This window comes from Camelina sativa, chromosome 17 (assembly GCF_000633955.1).
Source record: "Camelina sativa cultivar DH55 chromosome 17, Cs, whole genome shotgun sequence".
NCBI classification, from domain to species: domain Eukaryota; kingdom Viridiplantae; phylum Streptophyta; class Magnoliopsida; order Brassicales; family Brassicaceae; genus Camelina; species Camelina sativa.
This window is the reverse complement of record NC_025701.1, coordinates 2330445-2354815: the sequence shown is the minus strand read 5'-3', so window position 1 is coordinate 2354815 and position 24371 is coordinate 2330445. Positions and strand designations below refer to the sequence as shown.

General features: G+C 36.7%; 7 protein-coding genes across 12 annotated transcripts; 2 read left to right on the top strand and 5 right to left on the bottom strand.

Moving 5' to 3' along the window:
• Window positions 374-3205, bottom strand: LOC104754746 (endonuclease III homolog 2, chloroplastic-like). 3 transcript variants are annotated; one of them, XM_010477010.2, is made up of 10 exons: window positions 2899-3205; window positions 2696-2762; window positions 2534-2596; window positions 2315-2433; window positions 1864-1930; window positions 1646-1737; window positions 1314-1451; window positions 1122-1226; window positions 919-1002; window positions 374-745 (listed from the first exon to the last, which is right to left on the bottom strand). In XM_010477010.2, exons 1-10 carry the CDS (start codon window positions 3136-3138, stop codon window positions 602-604), a joined length of 1119 nt encoding a protein of 372 aa, XP_010475312.1. In that variant the 5' UTR covers window positions 3139-3205; the 3' UTR covers window positions 374-601. The 3 variants fall into 3 exon arrangements, with proteins under 3 accessions (XP_010475312.1, XP_010475313.1, XP_010475314.1); XM_010477011.2 differs by having other exon boundaries at window positions 2905-3205; XM_010477012.2 differs by having other exon boundaries at window positions 2962-3205.
• Window positions 3483-5025, bottom strand: LOC104754744. The gene has a single exon (XM_010477009.2). The coding sequence runs from the start codon at window positions 4906-4908 to the stop codon at window positions 3532-3534; it is 1377 nt and encodes a 458-aa protein (XP_010475311.1). The 5' UTR covers window positions 4909-5025; the 3' UTR covers window positions 3483-3531.
• On the bottom strand, window positions 5576-10474 carry LOC104754743 (probable E3 ubiquitin-protein ligase ARI5). The gene is made up of 15 exons (XM_010477008.2): window positions 10010-10474; window positions 9712-9836; window positions 9360-9465; window positions 9181-9271; window positions 8710-8882; window positions 8149-8253; window positions 7974-8062; window positions 7692-7799; window positions 7445-7535; window positions 7245-7334; window positions 7111-7158; window positions 6778-6849; window positions 6600-6693; window positions 6385-6511; window positions 5576-6129 (listed from the first exon to the last, which is right to left on the bottom strand). The coding sequence occupies exons 1-15, from the start codon at window positions 10184-10186 to the stop codon at window positions 5946-5948; spliced, it is 1680 nt and encodes a 559-aa protein (XP_010475310.1). The 5' UTR covers window positions 10187-10474; the 3' UTR covers window positions 5576-5945.
• Window positions 11495-14532, bottom strand: LOC104754742 (probable E3 ubiquitin-protein ligase ARI12). Its single transcript, XM_010477007.1, has 14 exons — window positions 14227-14532; window positions 14043-14142; window positions 13865-13958; window positions 13577-13773; window positions 13369-13473; window positions 13230-13279; window positions 13023-13130; window positions 12865-12934; window positions 12701-12778; window positions 12569-12613; window positions 12386-12457; window positions 12197-12296; window positions 11963-12089; window positions 11495-11848 (listed from the first exon to the last, which is right to left on the bottom strand). The coding sequence occupies exons 1-14, from the start codon at window positions 14484-14486 to the stop codon at window positions 11785-11787; spliced, it is 1470 nt and encodes a 489-aa protein (XP_010475309.1). The 5' UTR covers window positions 14487-14532; the 3' UTR covers window positions 11495-11784.
• Window positions 16591-18388, top strand: LOC104754741. 3 transcript variants are annotated; one of them, XR_762156.2, is made up of 5 exons: window positions 16592-17205; window positions 17324-17514; window positions 17726-17778; window positions 17896-17960; window positions 18086-18388. XR_762156.2 is itself a non-coding variant. In XM_010477006.2 (2 exons), exons 1-2 carry the CDS (start codon window positions 16713-16715, stop codon window positions 17401-17403), a joined length of 573 nt encoding a protein of 190 aa, XP_010475308.1. In that variant the 5' UTR covers window positions 16591-16712; the 3' UTR covers window positions 17404-17649. The 3 variants fall into 3 exon arrangements, 1 of the variants encoding a protein (XP_010475308.1); XR_762155.2 differs by having other exon boundaries at window positions 18048-18388; XM_010477006.2 differs by lacking the exons at window positions 17726-17778; window positions 17896-17960; window positions 18086-18388 and having other exon boundaries at window positions 16591-17205; window positions 17324-17649.
• On the bottom strand, window positions 18459-20388 carry LOC104754740 (INO80 complex subunit D-like). 2 transcript variants are annotated; one of them, XM_010477005.2, is made up of 3 exons: window positions 19705-20388; window positions 19032-19346; window positions 18459-18865 (listed from the first exon to the last, which is right to left on the bottom strand). In XM_010477005.2, the coding sequence occupies exons 1-2, from the start codon at window positions 20292-20294 to the stop codon at window positions 19082-19084; spliced, it is 855 nt and encodes a 284-aa protein (XP_010475307.1). In that variant the 5' UTR covers window positions 20295-20388; the 3' UTR covers window positions 18459-18865; window positions 19032-19081. The 2 variants fall into 2 exon arrangements, with proteins under 2 accessions (XP_010475307.1, XP_010475306.1); XM_010477004.2 differs by having other exon boundaries at window positions 18459-18788.
• Window positions 20692-22827, top strand: LOC104754739 (chitinase-like protein 1). Its single transcript, XM_010477003.2, has 4 exons — window positions 20692-20840; window positions 21242-21664; window positions 21912-22071; window positions 22211-22827. The coding sequence occupies exons 2-4, from the start codon at window positions 21277-21279 to the stop codon at window positions 22626-22628; spliced, it is 966 nt and encodes a 321-aa protein (XP_010475305.1). The 5' UTR covers window positions 20692-20840; window positions 21242-21276; the 3' UTR covers window positions 22629-22827.

Sequence of the window (24371 nt, the reverse complement as noted above, 5' to 3'; positions counted from 1 at the left end):
TTTTTTTTTTTTTTTTTTTTTCCGGCTGCTGCTTTAATAAAATTTTGTAACCCACTCTTTTGTTTGGACGTAAGTATATCTCTATCCCTACCTCTACTAGTCTGTGGATATTCTTTACAAGTTCGGGTTATTTACGAAGTTACTCCCCCAAATATGTTATATATCATATATTACCCTCGTAACTTTGTTCCATTCAGTAAAAACCTAAATTCAAAATAATTTTTTTTATGACCTTTGAAAATGGAATATTATTTAATTTTGGGTTGACCCAAAAATAAAAGAATATCAGCTAATTTCTATGTATAGGAATTACAAGGTATAGATAACTCCAAATCACTTGCTTGTTATGGTAAACCATTGGAAGGTTTTTGAATTATCTTTAAAGCTTTTTTTTCTTATCAATCAATCAGAAGTATACTTGCCCAAGTGTCTTTCTTTCATTATGGCAAGTTTTCAGTCTATATAAGTTATACACAAGTGGGATGCTCTTGCATTCCCCATAAGACTATACAATTTCTTGGGGACAGCTTAACTTTTACCGAGGACTAAATCACAATATGGGTTAAAATTTATCTAGTAGGAGAATCCAGAACCAAAGCTACTAAGGTTTCTTGCTTTTGATAGGTTTCTTCAATTTGGATGATGCGCTTGGGGTCTCCTTGAAGGCAGAAGGGCATAGCTCAGTGATACTACAAGTTCCACATCGTGGTCTTAGCGGTGTGCATATAGTTTGTCCGAAACCTACCTGTGTTTTAGATTTCAGGCAACAAAAAACAGAGAGGATGAAGATTAAGTGGGGTTATACAGGTTTCAACCATTTCTATGGCTGACATTTGAAAATGTTTCATATTAATCATAAGTAGAGTGTTTTATGTGTGGACATGCATCTTTAAGTTAGAATCTCCAAGGATGACGTACCAACAGAAAGTTAATAGCGACCCATTCTTCTTTTGGAAGCCATTGTTGCAGAGCTACTCTAGTTTCCTCAGGGGAAGAGGTTTTCTGGTCAAAAACAACAAATTAGAGATAGGTGACCAAGAGCAGACGAGCAAACAGAAGATGAGGCAAAATTTCTATCAATCTCATATATATTTAACATAAGCCTGATGTTAGAGAAGCACCTGTTTCGCTCCTGGTTTAGACACCCAACCAAGTCTATTGCAAATACGATGCACATGTGTGTCTACACATATCCCTTGAACATCATTCCAGGCTACATGCAAAACCTATCACAGGACAACAGACGAGGCATTTTAAGAACTATGGGAACATGAATCTCTCTTACAAATCTTAGGAATATGGGCTACTTTTACCAGATGAGCAATCTTGGGACCAACTCCTGGAAGTGAGAGTAGTTCTTCCAAAGTGCTTGGAATGTCACCGTCATATTTAGTTAGACAAATGTTTGCAACTTTCTTCACATGAGTAGCCTTTCTAGTATAGAATCCGACCTAAGAGTAAAGGGCAAACAGTAAGTTTCCATATCGAAACAAAAATGACAACAATTTCCATTTATAGTTTCTCATTCCTCTCCTTTTCATTTCTCAAATACTTCTCATGATAAAAAATATGGCAATATGGGTAATGTGCGAGTCAGTGAGGCCTTCAACTACATGAAGTAAGATAACTAAAGGGATAATAATACCGGATATATCAACTCCTTAATGGTTGATTCATCAGCTTTGTCAATGGCTTCGGGAGTGAGAAGGCCATTCTGAAGAAGACGGTCTACTGCCGCTGCATATGAAAAAGTGTTTGGATATAGTATCAGGTAACTTGGAGACCCCGATGATATCAGAGATACTGCAATGGTGAAAGTAAGTAAGCGTTCTTTCAACATGGGATGAGTAATTCAAATCTCACCAGTAGTTACGTGATCTTTAGTCTGACTTGAAAGAAGTGTTCCTATAAGCACATAGAATCGCCTTTCCTAGAAATAGGATGAGATCAGGTCAAAAGCGAAAACAAGACGGGCAATTTGATCTCTCTACTTTTAAACATAATTTGAATTTATGAAATGTGAAAACAACAAAGGCCGCAAGAATCAAGGATAAGAGAATTTCCAAATCGTAAGCTAGCATTTGTTGTTACCAGTAACATAAAAAGGTTAGGGAGTTTTCACGGTAAACAACGAGGAACTTGGTTCCCAATCTATGCTTAGAACACCACCATGTAATAATGAAAAAAAAAACAAACAAATGGGAAGTCAAATTTGAGAAAGCAATGAGCATATCTCACAGCATACTTCCACCTAAAGCCAACAGGCACAAACTCAAAGATACCACAACTCCCATATAGAGTAAGATCTTCTAACCTTAGGAGGTAAAAAGCTTCCGGTTCTATCACGTTCAACAGTGTCAACTGGTGCTTCTTCTGAAGATTTCATTTTTCGAATACCCTCAATCACCTTTTCCCAGTGATCAGGTGGTTTGCCTAAATAAACATTCTATCTTAGGGACATCACATTCTCCATAGAGAATAAATGTACCACCCGAAATGCCACTAAGAATAATAGAGTATCATGAAAGAAAACCTGATATTTCAGCAGAAGTGCTAGCTTCAGTTGATTTTATATATGAGTTTAATTTTGACGTCCCTGCAAAACAAAAATTCATACAAGAAATGATGCAATGAGTTGAAGGGTTACTAAATCAAACAAAATGTAACCATAGATTAGATAGATAGTGAGACTTACGAGATGAAGCAGATCCATTAGTCTTCTTGTAAGGAGAGTCTTCTATATCAGGTAATGCAAACGTATCCTGCATCATTTACAATAATAAACATATCTTCTTTTAGAGTAGAGTAAAGTGAATCATCAAAAAACAAAAACTTTATCTAAGAAATAAGATTTGGTTAAGAATCATTATCATACTCGAAGCAGAATTGTGAAATTACAATTACTTTACGGGCAGAATTGATTCCTCTGGTGGATTCTTTCTCCAAGGGGTCCAAATCTACCTGCTTTAGCCTTTTCTTCCTTGAAGAAGCTCGGAGACCTGAAGTGGAATCATCGGAACGAGGATTTAGGGATTCTGCGGCGATGAATCGAGCAGATGAGTAACTTCGGCGATTCATAGCGTTTAAAACACGACCGGCGGTGGAAATTTTTGAAGCGGCTCCGCTGATGAGAATCATAGACCCGATTTTGTTTTTTTGTGTGTTACATCCAAATTTCAGATTGAAAAAAAAAAAATACTTTTGAATTTTTGTTTATCAATTTACCAAAATTAATTTTTTGACGATATTTATTTTTGACATTATATATTTTTTTTTAATGATAAATTATATTTTGAAAATAGGATATGTCTACACGTGCTGAAGCACTGGCAAATTGGAACATTTTGTGATTTTGTCATTAATATGGTTTCTTGTTTGGTCTGATTTTAGTTACTCTGTCCGGAAGAGAAGTTAGAGCGCAATCTCATGAACATAAATATATATATACCTCCAAAATGCTCATACAATCAAAGTCAGGGTTGTATTCTTTTTAGCCTGCAGTTCTACTCAATGATTATCTATGGTGTGGTTTCAAAGAGAATCATCGAACAAGAAAGTGTCGGAGTTAAATTCTGAGTCTATACCCTCTCTACCCTTGAACTCACCTAGTCCCACTGCCTTCTCTATTGATAAATCATTCATCATTGCAAAATCGTCTTCCAGCATAGTCTTGCTTCTGCGGTTTATGAGCTTACTAGCTGTTATTTCCACTTTGGCTTTCTCTGCTGCTATCACTCCTTCAGCTACTTCAATAGGTACAACCTTTGAACATGTTTTGCTCGATTTTCTCAACCTTGATGGCAAACTTTTGTTCCTCTTCACGCAGTTCCTGACTGGCTCGTTCTTGATGCTGTCATTTTTCTTGTTGCTGCTATTGCTGGTACTTCTTTTGAGTTCTGGAATCTTGGATGCGTTGGTTATAGGTCCACTTAACACAAGCTTTCTCTTACTACCATCTTTAAGATCTAGTTTTCTTGCTTGGAGAAGTTGTGCTCTCATGGATCTTGGAGAGCTACCTGCAGCTGAAACTTTGGCATTCAATAACTTCTTTCTCCGAGGTGACATTGAGAAATGCTTCAAGATATCCTCAGGTTTCCAGTCAAATCTCTGTTCATATGGCCAGAAAAGCGGCTCATCAACATTACTACTGTTCTTAGAATCCACACTCTCTGCACTTTTCTCATCCAAACTTTTCTCATGAGCTGTGTGATCATTCGGACCAGATGTCAAATCAGAGGAGATTTTCAGAGCAGGAGAAGAATTCCCTGAATCAATATTTGTACCAGAAGATGGTGAAAAGCTAACTTTCTTTCCATGTGAACTCTGAGTTGATGAATCAAAAAGAACGGTGAGATTTGGAGCAGAACTAGATGAATCTTTCTTCTGAACGTTCTCTGCATTGTCTTTAGTGTTCCTCGGGATCCTGGGACGGTCTTTATTGGAACTTACTTCTTGATGATTCAGAGAAAGGGAAGATTTGGCAAGGTTTGATAACCAAGAGACTACACTCTCATCAACCGAGAAACGGAATGAAACAGATAATCTGCGTTCCTCAAGAAGAGAAGTAGGAGATCCACAATCTGAAGATAACCAAACTGAATCACTATCATCAAAGCTTCTCCATTTTCCAAACTTCTTATTCGTCCCACCACCACGATCATCAATCTTTTCCCTTCTTGGTTGTGGTGTTACACCACCTGATGGTTTGATCCTTGTTTTGTTTGTGACATCTGAAGTCTTCTTCGTTGCAGGTGGCCTCATGGATTCAAAGTTAGTAGAACCTGTTGATTTCGATCTTGGAAGCAACTTCGGTTCACCTGTTGCATTCTTCTTCTTCCTCATGGAGAAAGATGAAGCCACTCTCTTCACAAAACCCTTAGATCCATCTTTATCATTTGTGAAAGCCATTGATGTGCCTAATCACTTTCTGTAAAACTTAGCCTGAAAAAACAAACAAACAAGATGTTACAGTAACAAGCATTGAGATTATAGGTTGAGGAGTACATGTCGCATTCAATTATAAACGTAGATGAAGATAATGACACACAAACCACTAACTTATTGGAGAATTTGAAGGAGTCAACACAAATAAGCTTCAAAGAAAATCAAAACAAATAGTTGACTATTGCATTAGGTAGAGAAGATATGTGTTTCGCGCGTTCTTACGAAGGCAATAATAATATAATTAAGTTGCACAGAAGGTTTCTCTTTGACCTCTGTAGTGGGTGCATTGAGGTTTCTCTTTGACCTCTGTAGTGGGTGCATTGACCTATGTCAGGCTGACATGCCAGCATTTTGTAAAAGAGCCAAATTTCGCTTTCTTATGACAATGTATTGACCATACGACTGTATTACTGCTATTCTCATCATACTGTGACCAAGATAACATTCCATTGTAAAACTCACCTTGACCTCAGTGTTCACCAGTACTTACTATTGTAGTCTGTAAATATTACTCAATGGTTGTTACAGAAAATTAACCCCAAAAAACTTAAACAGATTTTTAACCTTTTTGAGGTGTTCTGGATTCAATATTACAAGCAATTAATGTAAATATTATAGTAGGTGAGAAGGATTAACAAGTAACAACACAAAGGAGGTACCATTTGCACTTCACCTCGAGAATTTTTTCAGACAAGAGACTTCAGTTTGGTTTGCAGTCATTGCACTAGCAGGGCAAAAGGCGAAAGCCAAAGTAACAATGTGCAGAGTTCTTTTATACTATACAATATTTAAGGCAAGTAAAAACTATCATGAACCCTTAATTCAGAGAGAGACAATTCACTTGTGCGTGCTTGTCCCTTAACAGCCTTCATCCTCAAGAACCTCAAGAAGAGTCTACTCAAAAGTATTGCAAACCTCAAATCTTCCCAGAAATCTAGACCTTAGTGAGGTGGCATCACACAAGCGCGAGACTGCGTGACGTAACTGAAACCTGGGAGATCTCAGTTGTCATCTGGGTTTCTGCTGGACCCGCCATTTTTGGAGCTTCCTTTACCTTTTCCACCGCCTTTTGTCTTGCTAGAAGATTTAGAGTTTGTTGATTTGCTGCTAGCAGCTTGTGCATCCACATCAGCAAGACCATTCTCCAGAGCTTTCACCAGATTTTCAAAGTAGGTTTTCGTTATGCTGTTCATACAGATAGAAGCCATTGGGGTTAGCATTCCATATGGTTGTTCAAAGTCTCAACTAGTTCAGCTAAACCTACATTTCTACAACATAATCTGACTATAGATGCAACAGTCGATCTGAATATAGCAAAACCTAACGACTATATAGACTCATTTTAAAGTCTTCACGGATTCTATATTGATCTGTCTGAAAAGCTGATGTCTTCTCTTGTTCTGTACTAAACAGCCGGATAGATGTAAACAAGATCATTACCTGGTTAGACCAGTTAATTTTGACCGGAATTGATTGAACTCATTTGTAGGGCCCTCTGCATTTTGAAACACCTCTAATTCCTTCTCTACGCATTGGTGGAGCTTCTCCAAACCTGACTCAGCCTCCCCTGATCAGATCAACAAGAGAAACTTCAACTTCAAGGGTTCACTGACACAACTTACTGTTCCAGAAAATCTACAGATGAGAGTTCTGACCTTGCAAATACTCAAAAAATTGCTTCTTAGAATTATCTGATAGATAGTATCCATATGCATACGTCCACTTCAGTACCCGTCTGCATTCAATGATCTGCAAAAGTATAACTTATATGAGGGAACATTCAGCGAGATGTTGTAGATAAATCTTATTTCTCTGAAAATTTTAGCTGTTTACCTGGAGCCACGCTTCTGGAATAAACTTGAGCTGAGATTCTGGTGTGCACTGTATGTCACTAAGCTTCCCAAGCTAGCAGAAAGATGAGAAAAGTTTGACATCAGCATGTGAGAAACTGCCAAAAACATTACGCTCAATATCCTATCTAAGCACCAGAGATGCAAATCAAAACACACAAAGTAACAACAATGCAGTCTCTACTTAGTTTGGATACAATTTGGTGTTACAAATAAAAGCAATGGGAATAGCTAAAGAAGAATTAACTATCATTCGGTAGATAAAAGATCAAGAAGGTAAAAGTATAAAATTGAAAATAAGATTCGTAATTCTTACCTTCTCTGATTGCATTTTCTGCAGATCCCCCATAGCTTTTTGCCTCGACTGTCAAATCACTCGAAATAGTAAATATATATATATTATGGAAAAGATACAAATGACATAAGAAATCAAATAGAAATTGAGCATACCTGTTGATTGCTTGCCCAGCGTTCATAGTAATGAGTGTACCTCTCTAGGGAATTTTTTGCCATTTCTCGCCTCTTCTCAGCCTCATCATACTAAAACAGGAAAATTTTAATAGATATCAACAAAACAATACTGACAACCATCAGCTCAAATGATTGCAGAAAAACCCACCACAGATGATCAAATAAGTACGAGGTCTTACCAATCCTTCTTGCTTAGCCGCCTCATACCGGTTGCAGGCATAAAAACCACCAGTTCTTTCCCCGTGCTCTGTCCATGTGTTAAGGCAAAGCCTAAAGATTCAAACAAAGATATACTCATTAGCACCTCTTTCATTTCTATCACAAGATTAAATCCTAAGATGACAGTAACAAGTTTGCAGTCCAACATTGCAGAGAAAGAGTAACAACCAAACTAAGACGACTTCAGAGATGGGGACAAAGCATTACCAACAAAACTCATATTTACAAGGCGGTGTGCATGTCATGTGCATACAGCCATGATTCTTTTCAATTGGCCGCTTACACTTTGGACAAGGCTTTGAATTGGCAAGTATCCTGGGACGACGAGGCAAAATAAGATTAGCAAGTAGTAAAAATGTAAAATGAATTGGAAAATGCATGAAAAATGTCATAGCTACAGTGGTTTCCAAAAATATTTCTTCAGCGAGGTATATGGTAGTAATAACCAGAAGATGAGGGAGCATGAATATGAATAAAAGGAGCGTATACCAATTCATATTTTCAGATTCAGCGCTGTTCTTCAGTATCCATTTTGCAACTGTGCCACAATCCACAGGACGGTGAGCCTCTTCAGTGCACTGGAATTGCAGATTTATCAGAGTTCCAAAATGACTATATAATCAAAAGAAGGAAGATTAAGAGGGCTTTGACTCCAAGTACTTACATTCCAGCAAAAGCTATGCGAACAAAAGCACAAAACATCATAACTTCCAGACCCGGCAGAAAAATCAATTGCATGCTCACATCCTGGGGCAGGACACCACTTCATCTGAAGCAGAAAGAACAAATAAGAGCAACATTAAAACTAGACAAGCGCCATATCATACACACAAATATAAATGACAAAGTACTATAGTTTTTGCTCAAAGCAAATGCATTGAAATAAGTTGGGATAACTGTGATCTGATTCAATAAAAAAACTGGAAGCCATTCCATACAAGATTAAGAATAGGAAAAATTAGGTAAATCTGGGAGCAGAGAAGATCTTCTATCAGTACTAGTATATATTAAATAGGTAGCTTTATTTACAATTGTAATAGCCACTTCACGGCAGTGAGAAGTAAAAGCTTCCTATAAACTGAAGTCAATTAAAGCATCATAGTAAAGGCACGAAGATAAACAATGACTTCATAGACAGATAGAGAGAACTCGCAAGAGCATCAAGTACTCTCTGCTCCTTACGTAATGAAACGCAGTCTGATATATGTTATCTTGGAAGCCTTACCTTTCTGTTGTCTTCAACATAAGATCGAAGAAAGTATCTATAATACTTCTCCTTGTCTTCCTTAGAAGCCAATTTATCGATCATATCTTGACCAATAGCAGCAGGGCAAGAAGGGTCCGGACATTTTAGCAACAAACATCCTGGCCCATCATTGATGGTTGTGCTTATATAACCTATAAAAGTGCACAGTACAAAACGGAATGTATCAGAAAAAGAGATGTTTTAGCAGAAAAAAAAAAAAAAACAGTATATACAACTTAAATCCACGCATTCCAGGCATGACAGAAACTAAAGCTTAACAGTTAAATTCATAGGCAGATATATTTGAAACTATGTAACCGAAATGCTAACTAGATATAAACTCAGATAAATCCAAAAAAACAAAAATTCAACAGTCCCTGTATCTGAAGAAGCTAGAGATGTAAGCATCTTTAGACAAGGGAGATAAAAAGAACTTTAAAAAAAACGTACCCGTCCAACATGTAGCGCAGAAAGGATGACCACAAGAAACTGATACAATCTCCTCAAGAGGGTAGGACTCGAAGCAGATTCCACATGTAAGCTAAAGATCCAATCATGCGTCAGTGAAACATGATTTACCAAGCGATATTTACAGAAAACAATTCTGAGTTGAAAATTAAAGGAATTACTTCTCTGGAATTAGGTGTTGGAACAACAGGTCCGTCTAATATGCCAACAGTTCTCCGAACTCTCTCCTCGTCCGCAAACCATTCATCATGAACTTTACTAACAATCCTAAAATGACACATTACTCAGAGCATTAGGAAACTAGAGAAAACCCACTAGTTTGGATATCAATATATGTTCACAAAGAACCTATATAGTCCATTTAATGAAGCAGATCAAAAGAATTCCATGGAAGAGAGGTCGTTTTGAAACAATTCGAGGGTAAAAAATATCGTATATTAATCAAAAACACACAGGAAACAGCAAGATTTATAACAAAAGCACACACAGAGTATATATGTCAAGGGAATTTACCAGTGATAGTGAAGAAGCAAAATGCTCGCTTCAACATAGCTTAAAGAGAGGACCAAGGAAACTTGTCCAATATCATCATTCTGTTGTCTGCGAATATCTCCTTCCTTGAGAACAGCATAATTTATCTGGATATCATAACATCATTACGACAACACTAAGTCAATGGTCACAAAAAAAAATCCAAACTTTAACAATCATCAATTGCTTAACAAAGAACACCAATCTTCCTAAACAAAAAGGAAAAAAAAAAACTTGCAAAGTTCACACAAAGATAAGTAAGGAAGAAGGTGGAACCAACCTGAGAGCGAACCGAGGCGACCATGGCGGAATCGTCAACGGATTCCTCGAATAAGCCGTTGTAATCATCAACATCATCACCACTATCGTTGATGTCATCATCGGTCCCGCCGCTGTAATAATCATCATCACCAGAATACATATCGTGGGCATCGAGCATATCGTCTTCTGAATCCATATGATCAGCCGCCCTCCTCCTCAAACCCTCTCTCTTCTTCCTTTTTTTTTTTTTTTTCTCGCTAGACCAAAGTAGGGTTTGGGGTTTCTTCCAATAACACAAAATAAAAATAAAAAAAGGTTGCTGCTTTATAGGAAGAGAGAGAATCGCAGCACGGGAAAAGTAATCTGAGAGAGTCTGATCGAGAAATTGGTCGAGCTCGATTCCGGATCGCTTCGCTGGGTTCGCGATTTCAGAAATCGGAGTCTAAAGGATGAGATTATATGGACTTCTACCACTATTGGCTTTAGTTGTTTTTTTTTTTTACTTTGCCTTTTTAGTACTCAACAACCACAAGAAAAAAAAATAATAATAATAAGTTAAATTTCTTTTTATCGGATGTCCCCGAAGGGACAATAAGTTAAATTTCTATTAGTAATTTTTTTGTTTAAACATAATTAGTCATATTTTTTTCTGTTTTTATCAAAATAAAAGTCTATATACTGTAATACTTATGAAATTGATTCTTTACAAAAAAAAAAGAATTGTCCCTTTTTTCTCTTTTTTTACCACAAATATAAAACATTGACATTTTCTTTTGTGAGGTCATTCCACGTCTTTACATTTTAACTTGTAAAGATTTTTTTCTTTACATTACATTACATTTATCTATTACTATAGGTCTATAATCTATTAGTAATGTAAAGGAAAAAAATCTTTACAAGTTAAAATGTAAATCTAGGGAAAAGATCAATGTTGTTATGCAAGATAATGAAGGTCATTAATAACTTCAATTGTTGTCTATACAACTTGTGAAAACGAAACTTCATCAAAACAAGCAAATAAGATTTGAAATCGTTGAGGTGTTTATGAAGCCAAAACTGAACCGTAATTGCGTTCGTGTAGAAATCAGTTAAAGTTATTGACTAGTAAATTATGAAGACTTTTTATGAGTTTTGAGTATTTAATATGGGTTGCAATCTGTGGTCGGCTTTGAGCTGTGTTCATCAAAGGGTGTGTTGGTCCCTCCCCCTCCCTACATAGAAGAAGTTGGATGTAACTATCAAAAAACTTCTATGTCCATGTGTGTGTATAAAAACTGGCCATTGACAATTATGAAATTGATAAACTTATTGCAGGTTACTTGATGGGATAAAAACAAAGTTTCATCCTCAAGATCTCCAAACTCATTTTGGCTAATTGTCTTACACCTGTTCTGTTTTACTACAAAAATAATCCCTCAACTTTGTGTTGACATTGCCGAACCAGTTTTAGCGGTAGTCAAACCTTAATTAATCTTTCAATGATAAAATGGTGTTACCTTTTTGACTCACACCCAATGTTTTTATTATATTCAGTGAATTCAACTTTTTTTAACAACAGTTATTTTAAACATAAGAAATATATACAAGCAAGTTGATATATATACATATTATATACATACGAAAACAACAATCTCTTTAAGAAAAAAAAGAAAAAAAAAAAAATCCAAAATTCCAGCCTGAACTGCAAATTCCAAATATATGTGTAAATAAACTGGAAATCAACAAATTAGCCTCGATTAGTCGTCATGAATATGGCCCGAACCACTAGCTTCCTTTCTGAAGCAGAGACAAACACTAGTCAGTAGCTAAGCCATTCTCTATGACTCCTACCAGATTCTCGCAGTGTGCTCGCGCTGTGCTGTTACGAAGCAAAAAAAAAAACAGTGAACCGAGTTTTAGGGTTTAACTGTTGGATCTTGCTTAAAATACAAGAAAAAAAAAACACAACGAGGGCAGAGAAATTGAGTAAAACCTCGTTAGTTGAGTTAACTTGATGCGGAAGAGATGGAAACTCTCTGATGGTCCCTCCGCGTCAAGTAACGACAGTAGGTCAGTCTTTACACATTCATCGAGCTTGCCCAGAATAGACTTCACGTCCACTGAGCGACAAAGTAAGTTATTAGCTTATAATGTATCAGTTTCAAAAAGAAACCGAAACTGATCAATATGCATATATGATATATGCACACGGAAATTACGTACAGACCTTGCATTTGCTTCAGTAAATTTTGCTTCCCGACCTCATCCTCTCCAAGGTAATATCCATAAACATAAGTCCATTTGAGGAACCTTGTACATTCTATTATCTGTAACATGTATGCATCACCAAAGTTATGTCGGAGACCAAAACATTCATGATTCATAGATTTCTCGCACTAGTGTTACTTTTGCTAACCTGAAGCCCGGCTTCTAGGATGAACTTAAGCTGCGGTTTGGTTGGTAACTGTGTGTTACTTAGATTCTCAATCTGCAAAAAAAAAAAAGAATTTTTAAAAAGTAACACTTGATTCAACTTTAATCTACAGAGATAAAAACAGAACAATAATTAGACAGCATAGAACTCTCTTTAGTCTCTTACAAGAGTGTCTAGATTCTGCAAGTTTGCTTCTGCTTTTACCATCAACTGCCCAAACAACTCAAAAGAAATCAGTGCATATATTTTTGATAACTGAATAATGGATTTGAAGTTGATAAATAAATGCATATATACCGATTCATTACTCTTCCAATTTTCATAACAATCTTTGTATCTACTATCAAATTCTGCCATTTCTCCACTTTGATCACTCTACAAAACATCAGAAATGGTATATGAAAGATCAATAAGAACTATATTAGTTATCAGCACACAAAACCATGACTCTCTTAAAGTACCGAGACAGCATAGAAGTCACAAATGTATAAATCGTCTTCCCCATGTTCAATCCAGTCGACATTGCTGTACCTGCAATTTCATGAAAGAAATTTCATATTAGAATTCACAATAATTAACCACAAGACACGAATTAATATAGAAGAATTAAGTGTATTACCAACAGAACTCATAGTTACAGGGTAAGCATTTCATCTTCAGAGAATTATCTTGATTTCTTTGGATCCGTAGCTGACACTTGGGACAAGGCACCGTAATTTCTTGTATCCTAAAGTCATAAATCCAAACAAGACTAAACCGTTTCAGAAATAGGAAGTAGACCGAATCTTCCGCTTTTTCATTATCACAGAAACGTGTATTTGCTAACCAATTTGCAGCAGTTGTACAGTCCAGAGGACTGTGAGCGTCCTCCTTGCACTGAAGCTTAGATTCAGTATACAGTCATAGAAACTTGATACTAAAAACAAACTGATTAAAGGTAAAAACAAAAACAAAAAAAAACTCACATTCCAACAGAATCTAAGCAAACGGAGACAGGAGACACTGGAATTTTCAGAATCAGGACCAAAATCAATCGCATAACTAGACCCCCGGATAAAATGCCATTTCATCTAATTACCAAAAACAAAAAGATAAATAAAACCTTTATAAGAAGCACATGCATTTAGTTCATAGTGATCTCTATGATCTATCTAAGGTTGTTTTCTTTATTACCATTTTGTTGCTGTCAACGTAAGATCTAAGGAGCTGTTGATTGTACTTGGACTTGTCTTTCTCGGAAGCAAATCTCTCGATCATATCTTGACCAACAGAAGCAGTACAAGAAGCGTGGAGACCAACAGGAACAGGACATTTCAGCCTAAGATTCCATTCAGCAGGTAGATTTTCATTGATGATTTGGTTGATATGGCCTATAAATTACATGTCATATCTATACAAATCAGGTGGTTAATTAGGAATAAGAAAAAAAAAATAGATTTGAACAGAGGTATTTATGCATACTTGTCCAGCAGAGAGTGCATATACGATGGCCACAAGAGGCCGATGCAAAGTTCTCATGTGGGGGTGGTGAATGGCCGCAGACTCCGAAAACAAACTATACCAACATAAAGGGAGATCTTTAGATAACTACTGTAAGTAGAAATAATAGAAACATTTGAATTCAAAGATTATTAATTACTTCATCGTCGTCAGAAGGTGTATCAAGTCCCAATAAGCCGACGGTTTCTCTAATCCTTTGGGCATCAACAGACCATTGTTCGCAAATATCAATAACATCCCTAAGTACATCAAATGAAAGAAACAGAGAATAAGATAAAACAAATCTTAGAGCAAATATTTAGGACGAATTTATAGCTTTTTACCAGTTCCAGTGAGAAAGCACAAGTGTGGATTCAGCTTTGGAGAGGGAAGTAAACTCTGAAACATTCTGAATATCAATTTTCATAAGCTCTTGAATATCTTCCTCTGACAGAACAGTTGCATAACGACGTTGGACTGATGATGTTTCTTCGGTCGTCTGACCATTATCTTCTAAAGCTGCGTCGACGTACGAATCACCTGCCTCCGTCTCGGATCGGATTTCGAGCTCACCCAGACTTTTGACCACGGAATATTTACCCATTCGAGAGAATACACAACGAGAGAAGAAAAGTATTCACGACGTTTTGACCTTGTTATAAAATTCAACTAGAGGACCATGTCTGTGACGTTTTTATATACTATTATAGATGTGAGAAAAGTGTTAGCAATTTCCCTTTTGCTTTTGTGACAAGCCATCTTTTAATCCCCTGTCTGTTAGATTCTGATGATGTCTTTTTAGTTACATTCAAATGAAATTCCCACCGCTTTTAAATTATTTATTACTATATTATAACTACGAAGATTCTATATTTATAATTTGTAAGACGACTAATTTGGATTTTAATCTAAATTATGTGAGAAGAACCCAATATGTACAACTATTAAATGTTGGAAAAGTCATACACATATACACTATTTTGACCACATATGCAATTGAGAATTTTGTAAGTTTTCCATTAATTTCCTTCTAAGAAAGAAAGAGTCTCCCTGCAGTGAGTATACGAAGAGGGGATGAAAGAAAAGAAAAGGAAAAATCAAGGAAACTAAGGTATCAATTAAAAATTAAAAAATAAAAACCAATTTGAGTTCGTATGACAATATATAGTAAGTTGACGTCAACTCCAACATTTTCAACTCTCAAGCTGAGTCGTTGGACAGATCAGCATCCATTACGCATCACGGAATCTACGACTAAACGGGGTAGAAAAATCAAATGGAGTAGTAGATCGTCGGACTAAGGGCTACTGGTCTCTCTCCATGTTGATTATAACATAATCCCCACCTATTGTTTGTAAAAGTCATAATTAGTAGTATTTGACTATTTGTTTATAGTGTGTTGTGTCTTTATGATTTTATTTTATTTTATAGTATTTGTTAGTTGTCGCAAAAGTGACGTGTGTAACTTTTTAGGGGCTCAAGCCTATAGGGCTAAAAAGCGGAAAGCGTTAGATCATGTGGGTTCCCACGAGTGTTCCCGTGGTGGCTCGCAGCCTCGCACCACGAGTGCAAAAATCAATAATTCGCTTTTTAGAAAGAACCTTAACCAAATGGTGACTGACTCCATTGAAATAAATAATTACGGTGATTCCTAAAATATACGATTAATGAAAATGAGCTTTGAACATAAACATGAGAAAAGAAAAATGCTATAATATTATTCATTTTGCAAATGATATACAAAAAAAAAGATTGCAGTTGTAAATCATAAAAATATGCATGGAAAAAAGGAAATTAAATGTAGAAAAAATGGGTCGTTTGGTTTCTATATCCAATCGGCGAAGGCTTTCATGGTGACCATATATAATAATTGAGAGAGAGAAGATAGCTCAACAATAATGGATTGTGACGTTGTAAATTTCTCCGCCCACTTATTGGAGCGAGAGACAACGAACGTGTTCGTTTCTTAGTCGCTAGTTTAGCGACAGCGACAAGAAAAATAGAAGGTCAAGATGTTTCTGTTCTCAACCGTAACAGTAAAAGCATGGAAAATAGAGTCGCTGCGACAGAAAAACAGGAGTTCTACGGTCGCTGAAAAATTTAGCGTCTGTTTAATCAACAGTGTTCACCGGTGCGTCAGTTTTAGGTGAGTTGCTGGAATTGTTGTTTCCCGTCGTAACAGTGTATTTTTCTTGTCGCCATCGCTGGTCGCGCGACTGGGAAAAGAACAGGCCCAACGTAACGTCGGGGTTCGTTAGCCCGTTTTCACCTTTTCCAATTACCATATCTCTCCACTCGTCGTTCGCCACGTTCGTTCTCCCCCAGCAGCAAGAACACCAACTGTGTGTTACAATGACAGTGTTTTCTCACGTCCACAAAAAGGCTTATTAGTTATTATCATCTACTGTATCATAGATGATGACAGTTATGCTTGTATATATCTTCTTATCTCCACATTAATAACATATACATCTTCATCATAAATTAGAGTGGCACGTATGTATTACAAAAGATAAAATTATACTACTATTTACCATTTAGTCGTTTAATTAATATTTAATATTCATTATTACCAATTACACTCTAATTATCGAGGCCCACATATGTTTAAAAAGACCATTAATTAGTCACGCGAGAGAAGATGTCACCCATCACCATCATCATCGTCATCATCACTATCAATCATCATACATCCGCGGCTATTATAAGTAAACAAATCGACTCATACGTTTTTCTCCCGTTCACACATACTACTGTATAAGAAATCTGAGAGAAACTGAGAGAAGAAGAAGAAGACTGAGTGAGAGAAGAAGAAGGAAGAGTGAGAGTGATGGATTCTGTTCGCTGCAAATCATCATATCCATGGCTATACTCAGACAATACCTTCGAATCCGCCGCCGATGAATCTGGGATCAATGAAGCATGGTTAGAGATCTCTAGCCGCAGATCGAGAGTCTCCGGCGAAGGTAGTGTGAAGAAGCTGGAGAGGAAGAAGAGCCAGGTGTTGCTCGAAGGTTACGTCGAGACTAGTGCTTCTTCTTCTTCTGTTTCCACGGACGATGATCAAAAAGAAGATCTGACGAGATCCAAGAGTTTGACGGATGACGATCTCGAAGATCTCAAAGGTTGTTTAGATCTAGGTTTTGGTTTCAGCTACGACGAGATCCCTGAGCTCTGTAACACTTTGCCTGCTTTAGAGCTTTGCTATTCCATGAGCCAAAAGTTCTTAGACGATAAGCATCGCTCACCCGCGGATGATTCTCCGTCGCCTCCACCGGTCACCTCCCCTGCTCCGATTGCCAATTGGAAGATCTCTAGCCCTGGTATAATATATCATCCTTGATCTGTGCTTAGTGCTTTAGTGTTATGAGGAATTGGAATAGTCTCCTTCTTGTTTCAAAGTCGGATTGGTTTTCAATTTTGTTGTTGTTGTGGTTTTAGGTGATAATCCGGATGATGTGAAAGCAAGGCTCAAATACTGGGCACAAGCCGTTGCATGTACTGTTCAATTGTGCAGCTGAAGAAATGAATCCCGAATCAGAAAAATTCTTGGGTGTGTGAAGATGTTCTTACCTGAACTATATTTTGTCAGCCATTGTTAGCTAAAGGAGGAGAGATCTCAGAATTCGAAGGTCTGAAATTTAACCCAACACCGACAATGATTTTGACTTTAATTCCATATGTATGTATAGTAGTCTAATGATTTATGAACGGAAAATAAAAGGTGGTATTCATGAATAAAAAGTATCAAATTCTTTCTAATTTCCCTCTGTTGGTGTCATCATCGTCTACAGCTTAACTAACATCTGACTTCTTGATTGCTGGATTCTTCTCCTTATGCAGTAATTGGCTAGTGAGAGCCTTCGCCTAACTTTGACTGGTTATGTTTCTGCGAGGTAACTAATCTAACTGTGCCTATTACCTTAGTGTGATGCAATATGATTATCCTCGTCATGAAGCTTCTTGTAAAGCTTGTAAGATATATGAAAGCTAGATTTGTTGTCCTCATGCAGTGGTAAGAGACTTGTCTTTAACGAGAGCTGTCACTAACTTGTTATGTGGACCTCTACTTGCTGAGGTAACTAGTCTTAACTTGGTAGCTAGATCTGTAACCCTCTTCTTTATGAAGGTACTGAGTACTGACATTACTGCTGTCTTCTGACAGTCTTGACTCGTTCCATTTTTTATGAATGTGTGTTGAAGCTTTACACTCTTCTGGCTAATTTGCCTAATTTGGCGGTGCTCCGTAAAAATTTATGAAGAATACAATGGGAGGACAAAATAAGAAGATAGATTGGAGATATTATGCAGATTTAACACATGTTACCGACTTCTACTCAACAAGCAAGAGTCTGAGAGGACTAAGCTTTTCAAATTACATAGCCGCCTAATTAATACAATTCTGAACATTTAAGTCGTGGCATGTAGAAGTATTTTGTACCAGTTGCTCTAAAAATGTTACTTATACAAGTGTTATATATTTGCGCAATTACAAATCCTTTCAAGTACGCCTTGCTCACAAAAATCGGACACAAAGGGGTTTTGCAATTAATCAAGCGTTAATCTCAAAGAACACTGCAAAAACAAATCGATTTAGATTGAGTAGCAGCGAAAGGTCGTAGCAGAAACCACACAAAAGACATCGTTTTTCACATAGCCATGAAAGCTACCAGTAGCCCAAAAACATCGAGTGTCAACTGCTATATCTATGTCTGAAACAAGTTCGTCACAGGAACACACTGTTAGGACTTGTGAATTCTACTATAGACCTAGATACTGGCACCTGATGATATCCAAAGATATCCTCTATCTAGATGGCTAAACTAAACCACTGAGTCAATGTTGCTACCCGCTTGAATGAAGCTCCTTGTAAATTGTAACCTTGTAAAGCCGCTCACAGCTCAATCTGTCAATGTCATTGCAGGAGCAAGGTCGGTCAAATGGTATGGAGGTACATAAACTGCTTGAATAGAGATTACAAACCTATATGTTATAAACGTGGTTGCTTCAATGCTTAATAAAAATATTGGGTTCAAGTCTAGCTAATCCACATTCTTCAAAACAATATAGACAAAAACCAGAAGAAATATAAAGCACATTCCAATGAAAACCAGTCTTTTTTTCACATATAGAAGTCCAGGTATCTTACCTTCCTTTTTGCACAATCGTGGAAACAAACAGCTTCCTGTCTGTTTGATTTTAGCTTGTAATTTCTTCTTTCACTAAGCTTTTCAATTTGGCCTCTTTTCGTGGATCTTTTCTTTTTGCTTGAATATGATGCACAAATGCGGCTACTATGTCATGGAGTTTCGGGGGAGGCCTGCTTGCTGAAGAAACATTATGACCAGCATCCTTCAAAGCACGAGCAACATCCTTTTGTGCTTTCTGGAAGTGCACGTTACACAGGGCAGGAACAGTCGATGCAAGTGTTGGTTTTGGACAAGTTATTGCTTTTGACTGAGCTCTACAATGAACAATATAACCACACAGAGTTAGAATAGAGCTGACTACATAATCATCACATGCTAGTTGCACTTAAGAATGCTAAAATTTAAGCCCTTTCCAATCAGGAAATAACAAAGAACATAACATCTGACATCTGCTCCATGTTTTAATACCACCAAATTTACCATAACAGCTACAACCATCACAGTAAGAACTTCAGGAAGATATAATAATGCAAACAAGAAACAATGCAAGATAGTTTCAATTCCTCACCACCAAACAAAACCAGTCTCAAAAACCATAATAGCATTCATTGAAGCACCTATTGTTCCCTAATTAGAAACAACCACAAACAAGCAAAGAGATCGTGAAGGAACCTTTTGTTGACGTAAGTACAAGACGTGTAAAGCTTCTGTTTTTTATCCATGAGAATATGAAGCTGACAGTAATTAGTGAGTGCCATGGCCTTGGATTTGCAACCACTACCACAAGCCACACAGTTACCACTTTTAACGCCGCCATCGTTGCTGTTGTTGTTATTATCATTGTCTCCGCTACCTTCAATTTCATCCCCAGTGTTTCCTCCTCCTTCTACCTTACGTCTCTTGTTTTGCTGATGATTCTCATCTTTGAAAGGACTAACACCATAGTTCCAGCTGTAATATCTATGCTGCGCCTTGAGATCCTCCATTAGAGCCCAGTAATGGTCTCTATAGCATCTAGCTAGCTGCTTTAAATTGTGCGATCTGCGTCGGAGAAGCTCCGGGCGGGTGAGGTGAGTGGAACGTCCCAGGATCTGATCCTCCACCGCCATCGAAATCGGTGAACTCGACGACGGGTTATTATTAGGGTTTCGAGATTGGGATTCTTCTGGTAAACCGGATTTAGAGGGAATTGAGGCAGTGACGGGAGATGGATGCTTTGGGGGTTTTGAAGAAGAAGGGTTCTGCTTCGAAGCTGACGCCATTGTTAACTGTTGCAGAACAACGAACGAGAGAGAGAATGAGAAAAGTGTGGCGTGAGGAGAGAGAAGGAGAGAAGAGAGAGGAAAACTGCGGCAAATTTTGTCTCGATTTGTTGTTTTTATTGGGATATACAGTTTAAGAGAAGCCTAACTAAAAAGCCCATTGGGCCATAATAACATAAATCGAGAAGAATTAAAATCGAATTAAACCGGGTTGGTTTAGCTAAAGGTCAGCTGGTGTGCGCGGCTGTCGGTGGAAGGCTCCACTTCAGTAAAGTAGGGCCCACAACAAGAACCAGCCTGTCTTCTCAAACCGACACATACTTCACACCAAACGCGATATCTACCGTTGATTCTTCTGTGATCGAACGGTTGATAGAGACTGCTGATCCGTCACCCGCTTTAGTTTTAGTGTTTCTCTCAATTTCCCGAGAATCTCTTATTTTCTCAGCAACGAAGCAAAAGAGTTTAGTTTTTGTCGGTTGAATCATCATCACAGCCAGTTTTCTCCATCTCTCTCTCTCTGGATCTGCTGATCCACATTGAAGGGTAAGCAAGTTCTTGGTTAATCTCTGATCTGCATTCACTTTTTTGAAGTCTTCACAACAAATTATAGTTAGATTTTTATTTATCTTATATATACATCATTGTCTCCAATTTGGGTATGCTATCGTTCAATCTAACAGCTATTATTGGGTCTTTCTTGTGTTTTTGATTAGAGAACTTCATATTATTGGTTTTGTTGCTGAATTTAGTTCTTCCTTTGTTGATTCTTCTATATCAGCTTTTGACTTGTTGGATTTGATATCTAGATTTTAGCAAGATCTTCTTGTTTAACTTAGAACTCTGTATTGTATGTAATTTTTCAACTGTTTTGCCACTAATGATTGGTTTATTAGGAAGTGAAAATTCATGTTTCTAAATTTGTTATTTTGTTGATGTTTTTTCAGCTTTGTAGTTGGTATTTGCTCCATAGTAGTAAGCTATGGTGACAATCCGGAGTGGTTCCATTGTGATTCTGGTTCTGCTGGCTGTGTCATTCCTGGCCTTGGTTGCAAATGGAGAAGACAAAACCATTAAAGTGAAGAAAATTAGGGGTAAAAAGGTGTGCACGCAGGGATGGGAGTGCGTCTGGTGGTCTGAATACTGCTGTAACCAGACCATTTCAGATTACTTTCAGGTTTATCAGTTTGAGCAACTCTTTTCCAAAAGAAACACTCCCGTTGCTCATGCTGTTGGTTTCTGGGACTACCAGTCCTTCATTACTGCTGCTGCCCTCTTTGAGCCTCTTGGGTTTGGTACCACCGGAGGAAAGCTCATGGGTCAGAAAGAAATGGCTGCCTTTCTTGGTCATGTCGCTAGCAAAACGTCCTGTAAGTTTTCTTCTTTTTGATTCTTTTAACTTTCCAATACTGAACCATTTTGTGAAGCTGGTATGAGTAGTTAGAATGTATACTTTTAGCTAAGCTTTCATAGCTTTTTTTCCATCTTATTAATTTGATCACACTTGACATATGGAGTTGTGAAAATGGGATATCCCCTAGGTCGCTGTTACTGGTTTCTATGTTGTAAGAAGTTTTGCATCAGCATGATGAGTGTTTCTGTGTATGTCTTTTATAGGTGGCTACGGAGTTGCAACAGGAGGGCCTTTAGCTTGGGGTCTGTGCTATAACAGGGAAATGAGCCCAATGCAATCATACTGTGACGAGTCCTGGAAATTCAAGTACCCTTGCAGCCCTGGAGCTGAATACTACGGACGTGGTGCCTTACCCATCTACTGGTACACAAATTCTCTCTTCTACTTTGAAGCTCTAGATGAAAACTTCCAAACCATACTAATTGCATTCTTACATACTCAAATTTTCAAGGATCATCTGATGCTAAGGTATATATAATCTGTGTTTATTTGATGAATGAAGGAACTTCAACTACGGAGCAGCTGGGGAAGCCCTGAAAGCTGATCTCTTGAACCACCCTGAGTACATTGAGCAGAACGCGACACTTGCCTTCCAAGCTGCAATCTGGAGATGGATGACACCGATCAAGAAAAACCAGCCCTCGGCTCACGACATCCTCGTCGGAAACTGGAAACCAACAAAGAACGATACCTTGTCCAAACGTGGCCCGACTTTTGGCAGCACCATGAATGTCTTGTATGGAGAGTACACATGTGGTCAAGGTGACATCGACCCAATGAACAACATAGTCTCACACTACTTGTACTTCCTCGACCTCTTGGGTATTGGAAGAGAAGACGCAGGGCCAAACGAGGAGCTCAGTTGCGCTGAGCAGAAACCATTCAACCCTTCGACTGTACCTACCTCTTCCTCTTCGTAAGACGTCATTGTTATCAATCAAGTCTCTCTCTTGCCTCACTGGATGAATGTTATGTAATAAGTGAAAATTGCTTGTGGTAAAAAAAAGAAGTGTGTTTTAATTTTGTCCCTTTCAACCCTTATTAGAACTTATGCAAACAAAATTTTATATATTTTTCTGTATGTAAAAACCATATTATTTAATTATTGTATTTGCAGAATGTGTGTAAAATAGAGAAAAGTAAGGGAACATAAATGTGGTTTGAGAATGAACTAATGATGATGTTTTGTTTCTCTACTCTGTTTATTACTCCAGTAACATTTGTTCACATGGTTTTGAGCTTTCACCGCATTTGTAACACAGACGTTAGAGCATCGGCAGAGACTACTACAAAAAGTCTCTCAAAATATACTATTTTAGTTATTTTAATAGAATATGATTATTTATTTAAAGATTAAATTATAGAAAAATTTTAGCCAATAACAATTTGGCACCTGTCCAGAAAAGTTTTTAATAGATTCTCATTTCGTTCTTTACCTTCTCTCCTCCTTTACAAATTATTTATTATTATTTAGTTAATGAGAAGCCCATTCAGATATGTCCAACGCACATGATCTTAGCTCACATTGGAATATAAGACATGAATAATGTAAATAAAATCCATTATATCAACAAAATTAAGGTAATGTAATGGAATTATATCAACTCGGAGAGGTATAAACGCTTAATTATATAATATGATACCTTTGATTTGTATATTTCTTTCCACAACAGTTTAGAAAACCCATTAATTAAATTATAGGAGATTTATTTGAAATATTTTCTCGGGAAGTCACATTAAAAATGAATTAAAAAAAGAAATATAACTTATTGACAATCTCTCTTTGATTTGAATACAAAAAAACGCCATTTATATATATTATTGTTTTTCTTGCCAAAAAATGTCATAAATTGTTTAAAATCAAATTAAAAAAAAAAACAGATTTCATAAAGTGTAACATATCACAGTTTTGATGTCGAAAATTCGGTCATATCTCCCTTTGATTTGATATATCGAACTTATGTCAAACCTTAAAAACCCTCTACAGCCGGGGTATTTAACAAAACGTCATTATTATACATAGATGTTTAAAAACAGTACTTATGACGTAATTTATAAATGATCATATATGGGTACTAATGATCTTTATAACTAATATTTTTATAAAATCAATTACAATGAAAATAGTAATTATCATGTTTTGAAGATAGCACTCAAAGATTTTTATATAGTAAAAATATTAAAAATGAAATCTAATAAAACTTAATGTGTAGATATATACATATATTTAGATAATTTTATATAATTATTAATTTATATTATTGATGGGATCATATATTTACAAAGGAGTTTCAAAAAAATTATTATTTTATTATATTATCGAATAGTATCCAAAATTACACTAGCCCAATTTGGAACTAGAGAAATTTATTAATTTATAGAAATTATTAATTTACTGAGTATTAATTTATAGAAATTCTACTGTATATGCGTGATCGTCGATCGAAAAAGCTATATAAACGGTAACGATATAGGTGAGTTATAGTGTAGGTTTAAAATATACTACTATTCTCTTTAGCTACTTGATTATAATATAAAAAAGATGTTAATATATATGCAATGGCATGGTCGTAACGTACGTTTATTATCTAATACTGTAATTGAAATCAGAATTCAACATGTCAAACAAAAAAAGCTTAACATTACTATTGTTGAAAGTATAT

Coding starts and splice junctions, on each gene's coding strand:
- LOC104754743 (XM_010477008.2), bottom strand. CDS start 10,186: ATGGATTCAGAAGACGATATGCTCGATGCCCACGATATGTATTCTGGT. Junction 9,466..9,711: donor TTGCTTCTTCACTATCACTG/GTAAATTCCCTT, acceptor GTGTCATTTTAG/GATTGTTAGTAAAGTTCATG. Junction 6,850..7,110: donor AGAAAATGCAATCAGAGAAG/GTAAGAATTACG, acceptor TCTTTCTGCTAG/CTTGGGAAGCTTAGTGACAT.
- LOC104754742 (XM_010477007.1), bottom strand. CDS start 14,486: ATGGGTAAATATTCCGTGGTCAAAAGTCTGGGTGAGCTCGAAATCCGA. Junction 14,143..14,226: donor GTGCTTTCTCACTGGAACTG/GTAAAAAGCTAT, acceptor TGATGTACTTAG/GGATGTTATTGATATTTGCG. Junction 12,935..13,022: donor TGTAACTATGAGTTCTGTTG/GTAATACACTTA, acceptor ATGAAATTGCAG/GTACAGCAATGTCGACTGGA.
- LOC104754741 (XM_010477006.2), top strand. CDS start 16,713: ATGGATTCTGTTCGCTGCAAATCATCATATCCATGGCTATACTCAGAC. Junction 17,206..17,323: donor TTGGAAGATCTCTAGCCCTG/GTATAATATATC, acceptor TTGTGGTTTTAG/GTGATAATCCGGATGATGTG.
- LOC104754744 (XM_010477009.2), bottom strand. CDS start 4,908: ATGGCTTTCACAAATGATAAAGATGGATCTAAGGGTTTTGTGAAGAGA.
- LOC104754740 (XM_010477005.2), bottom strand. CDS start 20,294: ATGGCGTCAGCTTCGAAGCAGAACCCTTCTTCTTCAAAACCCCCAAAG. Junction 19,347..19,704: donor TGTACTTACGTCAACAAAAG/GTTCCTTCACGA, acceptor TGTTCATTGTAG/AGCTCAGTCAAAAGCAATAA.
- LOC104754746 (XM_010477010.2), bottom strand. CDS start 3,138: ATGATTCTCATCAGCGGAGCCGCTTCAAAAATTTCCACCGCCGGTCGT. Junction 1,452..1,645: donor TTAAGGAGTTGATATATCCG/GTATTATTATCC, acceptor CTTTACTCTTAG/GTCGGATTCTATACTAGAAA. Junction 746..918: donor TCGCTATTAACTTTCTGTTG/GTACGTCATCCT, acceptor TCTAAAACACAG/GTAGGTTTCGGACAAACTAT.
- LOC104754739 (XM_010477003.2), top strand. CDS start 21,277: ATGGTGACAATCCGGAGTGGTTCCATTGTGATTCTGGTTCTGCTGGCT. Junction 21,665..21,911: donor TGTCGCTAGCAAAACGTCCT/GTAAGTTTTCTT, acceptor TGTCTTTTATAG/GTGGCTACGGAGTTGCAACA. Junction 22,072..22,210: donor GGTGCCTTACCCATCTACTG/GTACACAAATTC, acceptor TGATGAATGAAG/GAACTTCAACTACGGAGCAG.